This window comes from Rhea americana, unplaced genomic scaffold, assembly GCF_003343005.1.
Source record: "Rhea americana isolate MKP2758 unplaced genomic scaffold, rheAme1 scaffold_173, whole genome shotgun sequence".
NCBI lineage: Eukaryota > Metazoa > Chordata > Aves > Rheiformes > Rheidae > Rhea > Rhea americana.
In genome coordinates, this window is record NW_028185850.1 from 481,613 (window position 1) to 497,779 (window position 16,167).

A 16,167-nucleotide genomic window follows, 5' to 3' on the forward strand; every position below is an offset into this window, starting at 1 on the left:
GCAGCTGTTGATGTGCATGCAAAAAAAAAAAAAAAAGTGTTGTCTGTTATGTGGGCTGGAGTCACTACTATAAGTATTCAATGCATGTAAGTGTTCCTTCCTAGTAGGAATCTGTTTTGATAATGTCATTGTTCAAAGACCACCACGATTCCATGATTATTGTACTAGCATTTTGCTGTACTTAGTCGAAATTCTTCCAGAATTTTATGTAGCATTCTGGCTAAGGTCTAAGAATTTGGAATAAAAATACAGATATATTAGCCTGAGGTATTCAGGGTCACAGTCATCTTTTTCAAAGGTGCGTCACAGGTGTTGGAATCATTCTGGGATTGTGTCTCAGAATAGCTGTGTCTGAACTCTCAGCTTGTATCACAGGTTCTTGTTTGTTCCCTGTGGGCATGCCTTTGCACACTTCATTAGTATTGCACTTCACCCTGTTGTTGTTATTTTAGTCTCCAAAGTCCCTCTGTTTCTTTGTGCRTAGGAATTTTCTATATTGACATCACCTCACTGACATTTCACATTTCATAAGAAAAATTGATGAGCATGTTTCTGCTGCTTATGTGGAAGAACTCTGTTCTCTAGCCAGATACTTCCCTGTGCAGCATGATCAGAGATGTCTTCCCTTTAGTCAGTTTCTTACTCATCATTTTATTTTACTCTTCCACYTCCTATCTAACCATCAGTTTCAATTCCTAGGTGATGCTCTCTGACTGTTTAAATAAAATTTTGTTATCAGCAAGCTTACTTAGTCTTTTAAAGGTAGGGTTCCAGTGACGTACAGGTTCATAATGCAGATTTCAAGAACTTTAAAAGGTAGATTTCCATTTGAATTAGCTTTTTAAAATGTTTCCTACATTCTCCTTCCAGACTCTCTGCTTATTTATGATATGCCCTTGAAGCAGTTACTAACCCAGTTAGGGCTGGATATGTTCTTTGCAAATACACCCTGTGATCTGGGATTTGAGTTTCTAACGAGTTTTATCTAAACAAAGGTGGAAAAAAAACCCTCAACTAATCCTTCCCCCAACTTTTTTTTTTTAACCTTTCCCGTAATAAATTTCCTGAGTTCACTGCAGTTGATTTTCATGAACTAGTTGCCTTTATTCCTTAGCATTTCTTGTTTGAAACTCAAAGGCTTAGCAGCCAATCTGTTTTCCTTTATCCTTTCGAAATGAACTTGTTATAGTTCATTAATGGTAACTTTAAAACTATAGCATAGGCTATAGAGATATTATCGGGAAGACAGTTTCATATATTGAATTTGATTTCCATTTTGGACCKTCAGATTTGCACTCTATTTCTTTTCTCTTTCTTCTTCTTAGAGCTAAGCTATGCTCTGTAAAAATTGATGGGCTTGCTCTCAATTTTCTGAAAAAAATGCCATATTTTAAATTGTGGACTAAGGTTTTTAACAAGCTTGTGCAACAGATGTAAATTATGTATAAGTACCATGGCGGTACTTCAGTTTGAGATTGCCTCTAATGTCAAAAATTCTGCTCTCTTTTGTAACTCTGTATTCAGACCTGAGTGTCACACTTTGATAGYTATCCTTAACACAAAATCTAGAGACAGGATAAAGTAAGTAAGAAAATATGTCAAGTAAAAAAAGATCATGTTGCTTCTATTTTTTTTTAGCTTTACTTCTGTTCTTATTTTCAGCTCTTCTTCTTTTTCAGATATATAATAATTTTTCCCACACCCTTTAATTTGTCTGTTATTCTTCCCTTATCTTACTTTCATGAGCCTGATGTTTATTATGGATAGTCACTTAAACAAACATGTCCTTTTTAATATGACAAAGTACACTTCAAAAAAATGACTGGTTTCACTCAACCCTATGTGTGTAATTCCAGGATTATTCACTAATCAGTTCTCAACATCAGCAGGGAGGTGCCATAATTTATCATGTCTCGAAGCTCATAACTGAGCTTCTTTCCTTTTTGAGGTCTTGCAGCATAGATTATTTTCTGTTCATTCTTCATAACGTTCAAGTCTAATTTCTAAAACTATGACTACCTTCAAATTTGCCTCTTGTGAAGTCGTATGTAATGAAAAGTTTAATTGATTTTATTATCTCTGTATGCTGTCAGAGAAGAACTGTATACAAACATCCAAACTAGTGCAAAAGTTCATAAATTATCATCTCTTCTGCTTCGAAGAAAGTCTTTCATCCTTGTGTTACATGTGCAACATTCATTGCCAGAGAAAATCATCAGAATTTACTCTGCATTATGATGTTTTTAAAGCTGCACTAGTGGCTACATGTTAGAAAGATCTAGGATTCCTGGTAGGTCAGCCTGAACTCTATCCTTCAAATTCAAGAGTTTGTGAAGATCCTTGTTTATTTTTCTGTCTCAAAGCAAAAACCTAAGACACAGGTTGCCATCCCTGTGCAAAGGTTAGATATAACTGGGTTTGAATGCTTAAGTCTTGTGGTACTGGTATTCTGTTGGCAAAAGACAACCTCCAGAGCCTCTGCAAAAAGATATAGCTTTACCTTTCCTGCATTCTGAATGACCAAAAATTTGCACCCTTTTAGTTCTAGACATGGAATCCATATGAAAGGACGGAGGTGGAAGCCATGATGCTTATCCTGCTTAAGCTGAGAATTGCTGGTTAGGCTAATAAGCCATTACTGTGCCTTACGTTGCATTATRTTTGTTTTCCTCTTAAGAGCTTTGCAAATGGAAGAAAAAATAACACAGTAAGCTTTCTACCTTAGAGAAAAAGGAGGAAAAAATGAAAATTACACCTCTTTTTTATATTATTGAGATCTCTTCCAGTTTTCAGCAAGCTCCTCCTGAAATTTTTAATGACTCATTAGGAAGAAATGTGTTGGTTTTCATCTTAATATAGCTAGGTGAGCATCTTTGTAGCACTCGTGTGGAATCCACGTTCACRACGGCAGCGGACTGTCACAGGCCCAATGCCTGCTGTTGCCTTCTTCCTTACAGACAGCAAGTGAGATTGCCTGAGTTAGACTTCAGCTGCAGACAAATCCCTAAATGCATGAGATGGCTAAATTCCCATTACACTTGGTGGAGATTTTATGAATGTGATCCACCCTCTAAGCTGTTCAGTATGTCTGCTTYGGGACAAGCTGAAACACTCTTACGGGTCCGCTGCCTCTGCTGACTAAATCTGCACTGACTGTAGTGCAGGATTGATCTCCCAGGTGTCTGCYAAAATTTAGGTGTCTTAATTCTTCCTGCTGTTCAGTCTTTCTGGTTATGAGAGTAGCCACTATCACAGAGCCAAAAATTAAAAAACTTTACTGCAAAACTTGGAGCRACTCTGCGAGTGTTTTTCTCACCCCTTCCTGAAGACAATTGAGTCACCATCATCCRTGCCTGTGGCAGGTATGTGCAAATTCTACATGATGAATCATCCGTGACTTCACCAGAGTTTTCTCCTGGGCTTTTGTCTCACTCTGGGATGCTAAGCAATATTCTTTCAATACTAAATGAGTGTTAACCTTGTAGAACAGATTAGGAGGCACTCGAATTAACCACATCTGGTTAAATCTGACAGCAATATCCATTGTCTTTATATTATAGTGTATTTAAAAATCTTTAGTGCAACATTTCAAAAACGGAAGAGAAAGTATTAAGTAAAGCAAAGATCCGTGGTCTTCCTGTGTTGCGTTACCATCTTAGGACCTTGTAAGATGCACTCCATGGATTCATGCTTTAAGTTACGGTGTTTTTGCATCAAGTGTCTGGGTGTGTGTAGAGTTTTGTCAGGCACTGTTATCCCTATTTTGTTAGTTTTCCTTGTCACTTATAGGAAATAGTCTTGCTAAACTCTACCAAGAAGAGGCAATAGAAAAGAGAGGGTTGCCAACCAGATTTGGGGATTACCTTTGCATTTCAGGCCCACAGGAGTGGAAAGGGCAGAATGGGTCAATGTGCTGACCGCCTCTTTGAGAAAAGCAGTCCCTAAATTTTCAGATCCCTAAGGAGTGGGAGAGTCACGAGTACTCTAACGAGCAGCATTTCTGGAATGCTCTGCAGCTCCCGTCCGGGTGACTGCTGCTTTGTACTGCTGTGGAGGTTTCAGCTGCAGATGAGCAGCCATGAGCATTTTTGTCCTTGGATATCACCCATCGGATTCATCTGTTGAGGAATTTCCTGTTGCCTCACACCTCCACCATCAATAAACCAATTGTCTATTGCAGGGTATGTTAAGAGTGGTATTTCTGGCACTTCTTATTCCAAGGAGAACAAAAGCAAACTAATYATTCTCAAAACAGTATATTCCAGTGAATATAATGACCATTATTTATCCCTGTACTGGAGAAAATCAGGTGCCATCAATCCAGCATCTCCCTTACTGCCATCTCTTACTGCGCTGCTATAGTAGTGTACTCCAAGAGACAAGTCTTTTCGTCTGATACTAGTAAGCTCATAACAGCTCTTTAGATATTGTAGTCATTTTTAAAAGCAGATTTTAATCCCCAACCAGGTGACAGCAAACAGCAGAAAGAACGAAGGCTGATATCCCAGCCTTTCAACTCTACTTAAAGTGAAAATAGAGTAGAAAACAAGAATGCTCTATACTGAACAGGAACTTATTAAATGCATATAAAAGTATATTATTTTAATATATTGAAATATAAAAAAGAAAGTATGTTATTTTAACATATTGAAAGTATGTTATTTTAAATTTGTTGCTAATGGCTGACCAAGTCATAAATATTGGACTCTCTTGTCTATGTATTTATTCATGGAAATATTTGAGTATAAGATATAAAAGATGGTACTTCTCAAGATCTTGACTGGAACTGAAGACACACTGTAGTATTTGGTCGTGTGGTTTGCATCCTTACTGTAGAATTCTAATGAATGCTTTAAAATTAGGACAGTCAGAAGGTAAGGATGATCAGCCTTAAAAGTAAAACATTATGAACTAAAACGGAAAAAAATATTTAGTCTGCTGAAGATGCATTTTTCTGATACAAACAGTTTTCATTTTGTGCTAAACTGTGTGTGTTCTTCACAGGAGAGGAGCTGTGTACTGGCCTCATATCGGGTTGTTCCTTGGATTGTTCCTTCGGTTTCCAAACTGATGCCCACAACTGTGAGATCTGTCAGTGTCGTCCACGGCCTAAGAAATGCAAACCCGTAGTATGTGACAAGTACTGTCCCTTTGGATACTTGTACGTATTCTTATTCTGAAAAAATATTTAATTCCAAGTGCCTATTTAAAATATACAAAATATGTACTTGTGTTTACTTTGCGGCAAAACTGGGGGAAACATGGGAAGAAAGAAATGTCCGTATCTCATGTGAGATTATAGCATTCTTCCAGCTAACTGGAGTGTTAGTACTGAATTTGTGGAAATGGATTTTGACCAACAAATCAAGAAATGGCAATCATAACAGCATCAACAGATTACAAAAACAGAACAGTGTAGTTTTTTTGAAGAATATTTAATATTTGATGACCAAGATGAAAAAGCTACTTAGTCTCTTGCCTGTAGGTTTTTAATTTTTTTTCTGATGTAATACTCCTTCATTTTACAGCTTATTTATTGTACTCAAATGTTTTTATAATATTTCAAGGGATTTTTAATGTTGATATGACAGTGGACTAGATGGACATTTCTGATGGATTAGTGGATTAGTGTAAAACAGTACTATCTTTATTTAAGTTTTTGTAAATGTGTTCAAAATCTATATTGTTGCTAGAGTTCTTTTTCAAAAAAAAAATATTTGTTGTATCCATTCACTTGTGGAGAAGGTGACAAAACTGGACAAAGCTTTTGTCACACATTTCTTTCAAATCAGTTTGGTAGCCTCCATATTTATTTAACAAATATTTTGGTTTTGATATTTCAGTTCCATGTTACTGCCTCCTGTTCATAAGAGTTTTAATTTCTACCTCATGACAGCTAAGACTCAATGTTCATATATAATTTGTGTTCTTACTTTTAATGCTGTTTACTAATGCTGCAACTGTTGGTATTAGCAGCTAATACCCCTTTAATTTCTGTTTAATTTCAGAGTTTTGTCTGACACTTATAAGTGCTGCAGATTTTTTATTTATAATACTAATATATAATGCAGTGTGTCGTCTTAGTTCACAGTTTTTATGAAGTTTGAAGTAATGAAAATACAGTAGAAACTGAATGATCAGGGAGCTATCAGAGTTTTTAGAAAAATAGAAATCCAGCTGTATCACAGTGGCATTCTCAAATTTATTAGTGCTCCAGTCAGAAGTGGTACCAGCGAATAATTTGTATTCTCTCTGGTTGTATTCTTCTCTAGTTTTCTGCCAAATAGGGGAAAAAAAAAGAGGGGGGGAGTCTACTAGCCTTCCACCTCCCTTTAATCTTCATACTATTGGTTTATCTTTCTTGATCAGAGAGTGTTGTTCCACTTATGTTAATATAAGGTTCTGGTTAACCACCTTCTTACTGTCCATAGAACTCTTGTGCTTTACCTAACGTTAAACAAAAGGTGAACTACACCAAACAAAAAGCAGATCTGTATGTCATGGAACATTAGATTCTGAAGTCACAAATATGCTGCAATGCACAGCCGAAAATTAGAAATAAAAACCCTCTAAAGAATGTATTTGCCTTGGAAACATTTTACTTGAAAAGTAAAAATATTTTTAAATTTTATGTTAATATTGCGAGTTCTTGTATATCTTCTATCTTTAAGGCCATTTGCTTTTGCTTATTCAAAAAATTATAATATGAGAAAACTGTTAAGGCTAATGATTAATGTCTTTTGTCAGTGCCTTTTTAGGCTCAGAAACAAAAACAGTTTGAATATATTCATGTACCAAGGTCTAAACGTTCTCCTTCCATTCCAGCTAATACTTCTTTACTTTTTTGTAGTGTATCTAAAGCAGTCAAATAAGTTTCTCCTTATGGTTCCTTTTATTAAGTCCGCTATTTCTGTTTTACTTCACTGGCATTCTCAACCTTGGATAATATATTGACATGTTAAAAATGATTTTTTTTACCATCATTCATTTGGGAAGTGCCGATAAGAATTTTTCCAAAATATACTTTATTAAAGTATTTTACTATTACATGTTTTGTTTATTTATGTCAGTTTATTAACTTCATTGTTACGTTCCTTTAGTTTATTATACATTACCTTTCCCAATATTTATTTGGTAAGAAATATCTCTTTTACATAATGAGCAGGTTTGTCTGTTTTGCTGCTATGAACTGTAATTTTTTGTCTAGAAGAGATTAGACAGTGTTACAGCAAGTGTAAATGAAACACAGTAGAGACCTAAATAATCTGTGTTGAACCTAATTTTTTTTTAACTTCAAAGTGCTTAGTTTTCAGAAAAAGGCAAATATTCTCTTAAGACAGTAAATTTCTATTCCTTGGTCTGTGCTCCCAGTGTGCCTGGCAGTAATGTTCTTGACTTCAAGCCATCTAATCAGTGAGCAGATCATGTATAACTGCTAAAAATAATAGTTGGTATTTTCTTTGGTCTTGTTTTCTTCTTTAGTTTTCAGTAAAGAAGCACCTGTGACATCTGCTTACATACATTTTCACTCTATGACTTCGAGTTTTTACATTTTTTTAAGCAAAGTTTTCTCATTACTCCTTGTCTTCTATGCTGCTTTGCAGTGCAGTTGATGTTCCATGTGAAATGAGTCTTTGATTAATTCAGAAGCTTGTTACTTTTTGAGAGGTCTGCCTTCCATAGTGTTGCTCTCCTTTCGATTGTGATTTCTTTTTTTACCCCTCAAAGAAAATTTAAAAAAAGAATCAGGAAGATGCTTAAGTGCGATAGGCAGGTGACCCTTAAAGACTGCAGTGAATTTGACCTGTAACGGTAAGGGTTGTACTCTGACCCAGCAATATAAGTCATCAAGAATATCTTTTCAAACAACAAAAATCTGAAATAATTCTGTTGGTCTTTGCGTGTTGCACTTTAGATGACATATACCTGCATTATTATGAAAAACCTTAAAGGAGAAATCTGTAAAAATAACTATTGCTACCCCATTTGGAAAATCAGGCTTTGATAATTTTTTTTCTTCTCTCCTGTATGAGAGAGAATAGAGATACAGATTCTTCAATTCTACTTCACCTTATGGCATGTGAATTAAATGTGATCTGAAGATAACTGCATGGACACCAAGTTGTTGAAGTTGTTATACTGTTGCCTTTTGATGTTCAGGCATATCTCCTATAAGTTGATGTGATTTTTCTAGTTGCACATCTTTCATGTAGCCTTATCACACGTTGTGATGCTTTTACTTATTCTACATTTACATCTTCAGAGAAAGATAACCCGTAGATAGTCAAGCATGTGGCCTAATTTATTGTTAATAAACAGTTAATAAACTGATTTTATGTTTGAGAGCAATCCTGTTCACCTGTAGAATTCTAGTTATTTTGTACCATATTGCCTGTGCCTAAGCAGTTAAGACAAATATTGTTAATGAATTTGTGCTGTATATCAGTGTTAATCTAGTTGATTGTATGCAGAAAATTAAAGGTGTCCACAGCATCTTTTTCAATACGGATGTACTTTAAACTTGTACTAATATGGTCCATCTTCCCATCTCTCCAAAAACATTTCAGTCTTCTGAATGAAAATCAAAGAAGACTGAAAAGAAAAAGGGTTAATGGAGCTAGCCTTATATATGAAATTTCTTAAATTATTATTTTTTTCTGGAATGACTTCCTGTAATAAAGAGCAGATATCTCAATTTGTGAATATTGTCCATGAGCTACAAGAACACTTTAAACACTCGGTGGGTTAGTCCCAGATCCAAGTATTTTTCAGTGTTGACCATGTGTCAAGGATAATCTGCTAAAGGACATAAATTCAGGAACAAATCCCAGTGATCTTCTAAACTTGTGGAGGAAACATAGTATGTTCAGAACGCTATGTGACACTGTCAAATATGAATAGTAAAAATTCAGAAAAATAAGATTTATGACGTTGAAGAGAGTAATAAAGCAGCCTGCATTTCCTAATTTTATTGTACTTACTCCATACACCTGAGGAACACTAAAGCCACCAAGAAAAAAGCTTCAATGTGAAGACTTGAATTTTTCTTCAAGTTCGTATCTTAAGCATTTTGAGGTTAAGCATCTTAAGTAAAACCCTTTTCATCAACAAAAATCTTCAGGTATTTTTAAGGTTACTGAAATGCTTAATTGGCTGGATATTGCCATGAAGATATTTTTGAACCCCCTAAGCTCAAATTGCTGGAAGCATGAAGGCTGTAGTGGGTGCAGTAGTGCTTTCTGCTTGTCTTGTTCTTACCATCTGTGCATGTGTATCTACAATTGACCACTGTCTGAGATGATTCCTGGGCTGTTACAGACCTTTATCTGATCGACTATGGCCATGCTTGTAGCTCTGGAAGAAGAAATAGCATCATCTTATATCTAATAACCTCTAGTCTTGGATCCTCTAAGTAGAAGCTGAAAAACATAGTACAGGACAGTTTGCAATTCTCAACTCAGTTGGGCACTCAAGTACAATACTAGCAAAAATCATGCTGAAGTCCAGTCTTTTGTCAACCAGCTTCATCAAATCTAGACTACTAACTGTAAAATGATTTGATATTTTGAAAAATTAGTCATAGACAAAATGTTGGAGTAGTGTTCTATAGAAGTATTATGCCATTGAAAGAGAAAATATACTTTTTTTTTTTTTTTTTTTAAAAAAAAAAAAACAGATCTCTGAAGGGGTTCCAGATGAAATTTTGTGTATATATGTGCCTCCTGGTAGTTCATGCATCTTGCAGGCCTGCAGCAAAATAGTTGGAAAGGACAGATTAGAATGAAGATTTGAGAAAACTATTTAGAAAGGCTTTGAAAACTCGTGGATTTTGCAAAATTAGTGGATTTTTTTTCCTTCAAGCATATTGTTACAACTTTTCAGTCAAAAGATGGAAGAAGCTGGGAAGCGTAGAGGAGAGAGAGACAAATAAGGAGAAGATCGTTTATCATCATTTATTCTTTCAAGAGAAAAATATTTTTTTCAAAGATGTTGAAAATACAAATAGATTTTCCCTTCAAAATATTTTTATTTTTTCAACAAATGCAGTATAATATAATCAAACAATTTAATCACACATTTTAGTCACAAAGGCAGTGACTGCAATTGACTCTAGTTTTCAGGCAGTTTTTGGAGAGGGGCGGTTTTCAAATTAAATATTAATATGATAGCACCATGCAAAGTAAGAGTACAGAAACTTAAGCATCTACCAGGTATAGGATGAGGTTAAGACTCTTTAATGGTTCTGTAATATGCTTCTGATAGATGTCTAGGCAGCTAGAACAATGATGTAGAACTGTACCGAACTTTTTTAAATGAACACTCTTAAAAAACAAAACAGTAAACAGCCTCTTAAGATTTGAATTGTAGTCTAGCAAAGCCAGAGAATGACCCTCTAAAGAGAGAGAGTGTAGAGCTTGCAAAAATAATTAGCATAATCACATTTTCCCTACAGATTTGATTTAGAAAAAATAAACTGAGTATGTATCTTCAGAAATGGAAAATACCTGGATTTACTGAAAAAGAAAAAATTGGTAAACAGATTAAAGAAAAAAGTGCAAATGTTGAACCTTGGAATTCACAACTATTTGTTTGAAGTCCTAGACGTGATAAAGAGGCATCTAGATCAGACATGACTCTCAGAGTACTCAGATCTGGACCATCTAATACCTAGTCCAGGCACTCCTCTTGCTTACAGTTTATATTAGTACTTAACGCCTATCCAAGGGCTCATGAAAGAGCCGTTCTGAGATGGCTTAGTGTCTGTAGAGCCTGAGGAATGAACAAKGCCTCTTGCTTTCTCTAAGTGCATATCAGTGTGAAAAGTGGGCTTGCAGAATCTTTATATTTGAAGCGAGTGAACTGTGATTTGTAATAAGCAGGGACTGAAAGATGGTCCTCATACTTTGCAAGGATCTCGGTTTTATGATACTGATGCTGTGCTATATGAGACAGTACTTGCTGAGTGAGAGACCTTTGTGACTGTGTTTGAGATCACAGACAAGTAGCCAACTCTTACACTCTGTCGCTGCGTTACAGAGTGGGATTTCACAGTGACGTGCACACATGCCTGACTGAGAGGCTACAGCATTTCTAGACTGATTATCCTCACAAATAAACTAGAAGAAGATTTTCATGTATTTTGTGTTTGGATAGCAATCATTATAACAACTGTCAATGAATTTCCTTGATTGGCCTGGAAGAGAGTATATTTTTATCAGCTCTAGGCTAATCTTGTTGTGTTAGAAGTTCTAAGACTGAATTCTAGTAAAGAGTTAATATATACTTGAACTAATAAATTCTACTTCATACAGCATTAAGAGCTCTTTCAGTAGAAGTGTTGAAGAATGCATAATCCATACCCACTCGAACTTAAACAGAGATGGTGATAACATTGTTACTTCAAGGGAAATTGTTTTTCTTTGCATGCTAGACAAATTTAATTACTTCAGCCAGCACCTGCTTAAGTGCTTTTCTGCATCTGGGCCAAAATCAATAAATAAGGCACATTGTTTTCAAGTAGACCACTTGAACAGCTGATTAAAGGGAGGTAAAAGTTACTGCAGTAGGCTTGACTAGAAGAAGCATCTTCTAGAAGAAGACTAGTAGAAGCATCTGAATGAGCATTTTGGTTTGCATCGGGAGTGTACTTTTGGAGCAAATCTGACTGTCCTAACTTGCTGTACTTTGGCTCACACTGCACAGTAGTATCAGAATGAGTGAAATGGATTTCTTCTTAATGAAACTAAAATGGAAGATCTACTCCAGGAGGGGACTTGTTACACTCCAGCTGTCATGGGATTCAGTCCTTTTAACTGGACTACAGCTAGCCTGCAGTCAACACAAAGGCACAGCAGCAAAACCCTAAAGAATGTCTAAAGTGAACATCAGCACTGTTTTGCTCTACAAGGCTGCTCTTACTGGTCTCCACTACTTGATGAAGTGGACAGAGCCAGAATCTCCTGTGCACCCCAGGAATGTTAATCTTGGAGAAAAAAAAAATGAGCAGTTACAGAACAGCATGCTCTGGGCTGGCAGCCCTGCTCAGGAGAAGGAAGAGCTTGGCTGGGTGAAGGCATGTTGCCTGCCCTGCTCTTCTGTATCCTGTTAAAGAAGTGTAAGACACAGATGCTTTAAAAACAAGCCGTTTTCAAGTTAGCACCACTGTTTTACGAACGCTGTCTTTGAGACAGTCTTTCACTTGCATTTTCATGCATCTGAAAAAAGCTTAACTTGAAATTTTCTAGAAGTTAGAAAAACTATTTAAATAGTATTTAAATGCAGGATATAATTTAATTATGCACAATACTTGACTGGTACTTTTAAGTGTTGCTTTTAATAAGTCTTAATATTGTAGTTTAAAACAAAACAAATCTATTCTCCTGAAAAACAGCAAGCAGACACTTGATACAGGCTCCTCTGAAACAGCGTGTATAGGTGCAGTAAAGAGATTCTGTCTGGTGACGTGCTAGACTTTTCCTACCTAGCTGCCTCTGGAAACCTGAGAATTTTTTGTTCTTGATTCTGTGTATTGTCTACCTGATCGATCCCCTACTTCTCTCTTTCTAAAATGATTTCTATATATATGCTGCTACTTATATAGATCATTGTCATTTTCAAGAAAGATTTGTAGCTGCTTTTGTTACTTTCAAAAAATCTCTATGTAGAATCTGCAAGAGTGAAACTTACTGTTAGAGAAGAAAAGTTACCTGTAACTTTTTTTTTCTAAAACCAGTAATTATAACAGATTCCCACTTGCCCCTCTAACTTCTTTACAGTTTTAGAAGTTATTCTTTCTACTATTTCACTTGGAAAAGAATTGATCATAAATAGTAGGCATAAGCACATATGCCTATATTATCTGCAAGTAAGATGGCTTAATAGCTTGGAAATACTAAAGGCAGAGCTTTTGCCCATCACATGGAGGGAGCACATGCTAGGAATGGAGACCTATATCACCCATAGATCCGCTGACCAGTTAAGTTCAGAGTGACAATTAAGAAAATTTTCCATACTTAATCACTTCTTCATGGGAAGCTTTTGCTTTAAATATCATGAGCATTATCAGACATTTAAAGTGATCTGCTGATCTTTCACAAATTATTTTGGTTATCTAGGAAGAACAAGCATGGCTGTGAGATCTGTCGGTGTAAGAAATGCCCAGAACTGCCTTGTGGTAAAATCTGTCCAATGGGCTTCCAGCAGAACAACCACGGGTGTCTTATCTGCAAGTGTAGAGGTAGGTGTGAATGCAGTGCCACTTACCATTATAATTTCTTTTCAAAGCAGTTGGAAGCTAAAATGAAAGAAGAGGAATACTACACAGTATGTGTAAGAATTGAAATATGATAACTGATGGGAGAGTCCTCTCCTCAAAGGAGTGTATTCTTTTGCAGGTGTTTGTTTTCATTTGTAGTATCTGTGTTCATCTCCACAGGTAGCTTCAGCTCCATATCCATCTTCCATTGCAAAGTCACARAAAGTTAATGAAAACTAGATCACTGTCTTAAGTAATTACTGAAGAGAAGCTGATAGAATTTCTTTTCTCTGTAGCAGCATAGATCTTAGATTATTTGCTATCGCCATTTCTTTATAAACTCTTTCTAAATTTGATAGATGCCCTTTATACCACCTAAAATTAGCATGCTGTTTCTTTGACACTTCTGATTGTATCCAGGAATGTTGGAACTTAGGTGGTATTTCCTTTGCCAAGAGAATAGGAAGTCACAACCCAAGAGATCATACTGGGAAGGTGCAGCACAGAGGCAAATGAGGATCAGAAGCAACTTTGCCAGGGAATATTTGGATGTTTTATAATTGTGTATCTTTTTTAAAAATCACRGAATGTAGCCCAGGGTTTAATGAAGAGTTGAACCTACGTGAAGCCTTTGTGTTGCTAAAAGGGCAAGAACTTATTCTCCTCTTCTGCTTCTTACTATATAGTCACATGCTTGTTCATATCTGCTTCTAGTTTTCAGTAGACCTTTCTGTGAGTTGTTATAGCTTGCTAACATAGCAAAAACATTTTAGCATTTTATAGAAAAGATGCAAGATTTGCCTGAATTCATTGGAATAGTGCTTAGCACAAGAATTTCTATGTGCACAGAACGTYTTCATCAATGTGTACCAATTGGTAAAGGTATATAACTATGCATTGTATTCAGATATCTAATCCATCAGATGTCTAATATGGATTTAGATCAGTATTGTTTTTTTAAGGATATTAGTTTCTTTCAGATGTATATTGAACCAAGAGCTCTGAGGGATCTAGTACTGTCTCTTCACTCAGGCCTGTTTGAGATATACTGATAACATATGTGAAGATGGCTGTATAGGGTGAACTGTAAAAAATCAACTACAAGAGAAGGAAGTATCAAAGCAGCCACCAGATTTTTGTGTAATAGTTTAGACTTATATAAATCAACTACTACTCCTTTTATATGCAATAGACTGCCTGGTTGTGGAAGTCCATATAGTACACTGCTGCCCAATCCCCTGCCCATGCTGCCTGTCATCCTCCCCATTTCCTAGACTAAAGTTTCCTCATCTTCTGACTCCTGGATGATACTAGGGTTTTAAAAAGCTTAGTGGAGGCAGGAAAGACTGGAAAAAGATACTTCATGATCTCCAGGGGATGTAGATGACTAGCATGGTGTGGGCAGGAGGTAGTGGGCTGCCATTGGGATGCTGAAACTCTGATGGTATGACCATAGCAGGCTGCAGCAGGGTAGGAGGAGTGTTTGGTATGTTGTGCCTGCAAGCACTTAACTGGAAGGAAGGACTAGGTGTTCTCTTAACACTAGAGGCTGCACACATACCACACACCAGGAGGTTGTTCTGAAGACCAAGTCAGAGGTGATGCCTGGAACAAGATGTTCATAGGTTATATGCTTCAGTTGTGTGCTGCTTTAAAGAACAGACATTTAAGAGACTTGAGGTACTTTGGCACTAGAGTAGTATAATTAACCTATTCTGAGTTAACAGCTTTTAGAACAGGAAACTCCTGAAAAGCAGCTATTATCAGAAATAAACCCCAGCTGACTCTCTCTCTTCTTGGTGATTGTTTTTCACAAAGAATGACAGTCTGCTTCTCCAGATGACAGTCATAATTCAGACACCTGATAAGTTCAGATATTAATTTTAGAAAATAATGTGTTTATTTTTCTCTGGTCTAAGCTTTGTAATAAGCTGATCATCAAGGCTGGCCTCAAAGCATTCTTTGCCCAAGCATAGCTTTGTAGCAAAGGACCACACTGATGGTTCTGAGATACTCCTTTTCCAAGAAGCAGTACCTGAAACACATTCTTTTCATCTGCTTGCTTGCTTATGAGTCAATAAAGCAAAGTAAAGRGGTAAGATGCTTCCAGTCTATAGCCATAAATGGGGAGGGTGGAGGGGAAATATCCTACATATATAGCACATCTTTTCATTGCTGCTAGAGTAAAATGAACAACAGTATCAACCTTTGTGTTGAATTGTTATGTTCCACRTTATTGTTGTGCTCTATATTATGTTCTGTTGAACTTTGGCAGATCAAGTGTTTTTTTCATATCCTTTTAGTGTCAGAAGATGTGTTTTAGAACTAAAATACACTAATAAGTAGTATATTTTTGCAATACTTTATATCTTTAGACAGATTTTCTCTACTCGTTTTTGTGTGTTATCATTTAATGACTGTAAGCTGTGCTTTAACAACAGAAAAAAAGTGTACTAGTTGAAGTCTGACAAGAATGCGAAGTTGCAAAGCAAAGAAATGGAGTTATCCGTAGGAATTTGGTTTGTGTTGTATATTACACAGTTTGTAAAAGTATCTATGAGTATGGTGTTGGTATGCTCCATCTGTTGGCTTTTATTTGCCTTCCTGTGAGTCCTGGGTTCCTGAGGAAGAGGAGGATAGGAAACAGTGCATTTAGAAATCCAGTAGTATTTTTTGTCTTGTAGCAAATTTTTATTATCAAATTTTTAAGATAATGGCTTATGTTTACTGTTGGCTTAGATTACTGTTCACTAAATAGTACTTATTAAAAGACCTAAAATATTTTGTTGAGATAGATTTGGRTTTGTCTGATTTGGATTAAGCCCAGGAAAAAAAGAAAAGACCTTGTGTCTTTCCTCATATCTATTTTATGTCCATCCCTTTTATAGCTATTTATAGTGAAATCTTAAGAG

General features: G+C 36.1%; 1 protein-coding gene across 1 annotated transcript in view; it reads left to right on the forward strand.

Moving 5' to 3' along the window:
• The window catches only part of CRIM1 (cysteine rich transmembrane BMP regulator 1), a 186,784-nt gene that overhangs the window by 151,386 nt on the left and 19,231 nt on the right, over window positions 1-16,167 (forward strand). The window contains exons 9-10 of the mRNA XM_085301188.1: window positions 5,005-5,161; window positions 13,116-13,237. Of these exons, the coding sequence (XP_085157314.1) occupies window positions 5,005-5,161; window positions 13,116-13,237 (279 nt within the window). The remainder of the gene's footprint in view (window positions 1-5,004; window positions 5,162-13,115; window positions 13,238-16,167) is intronic.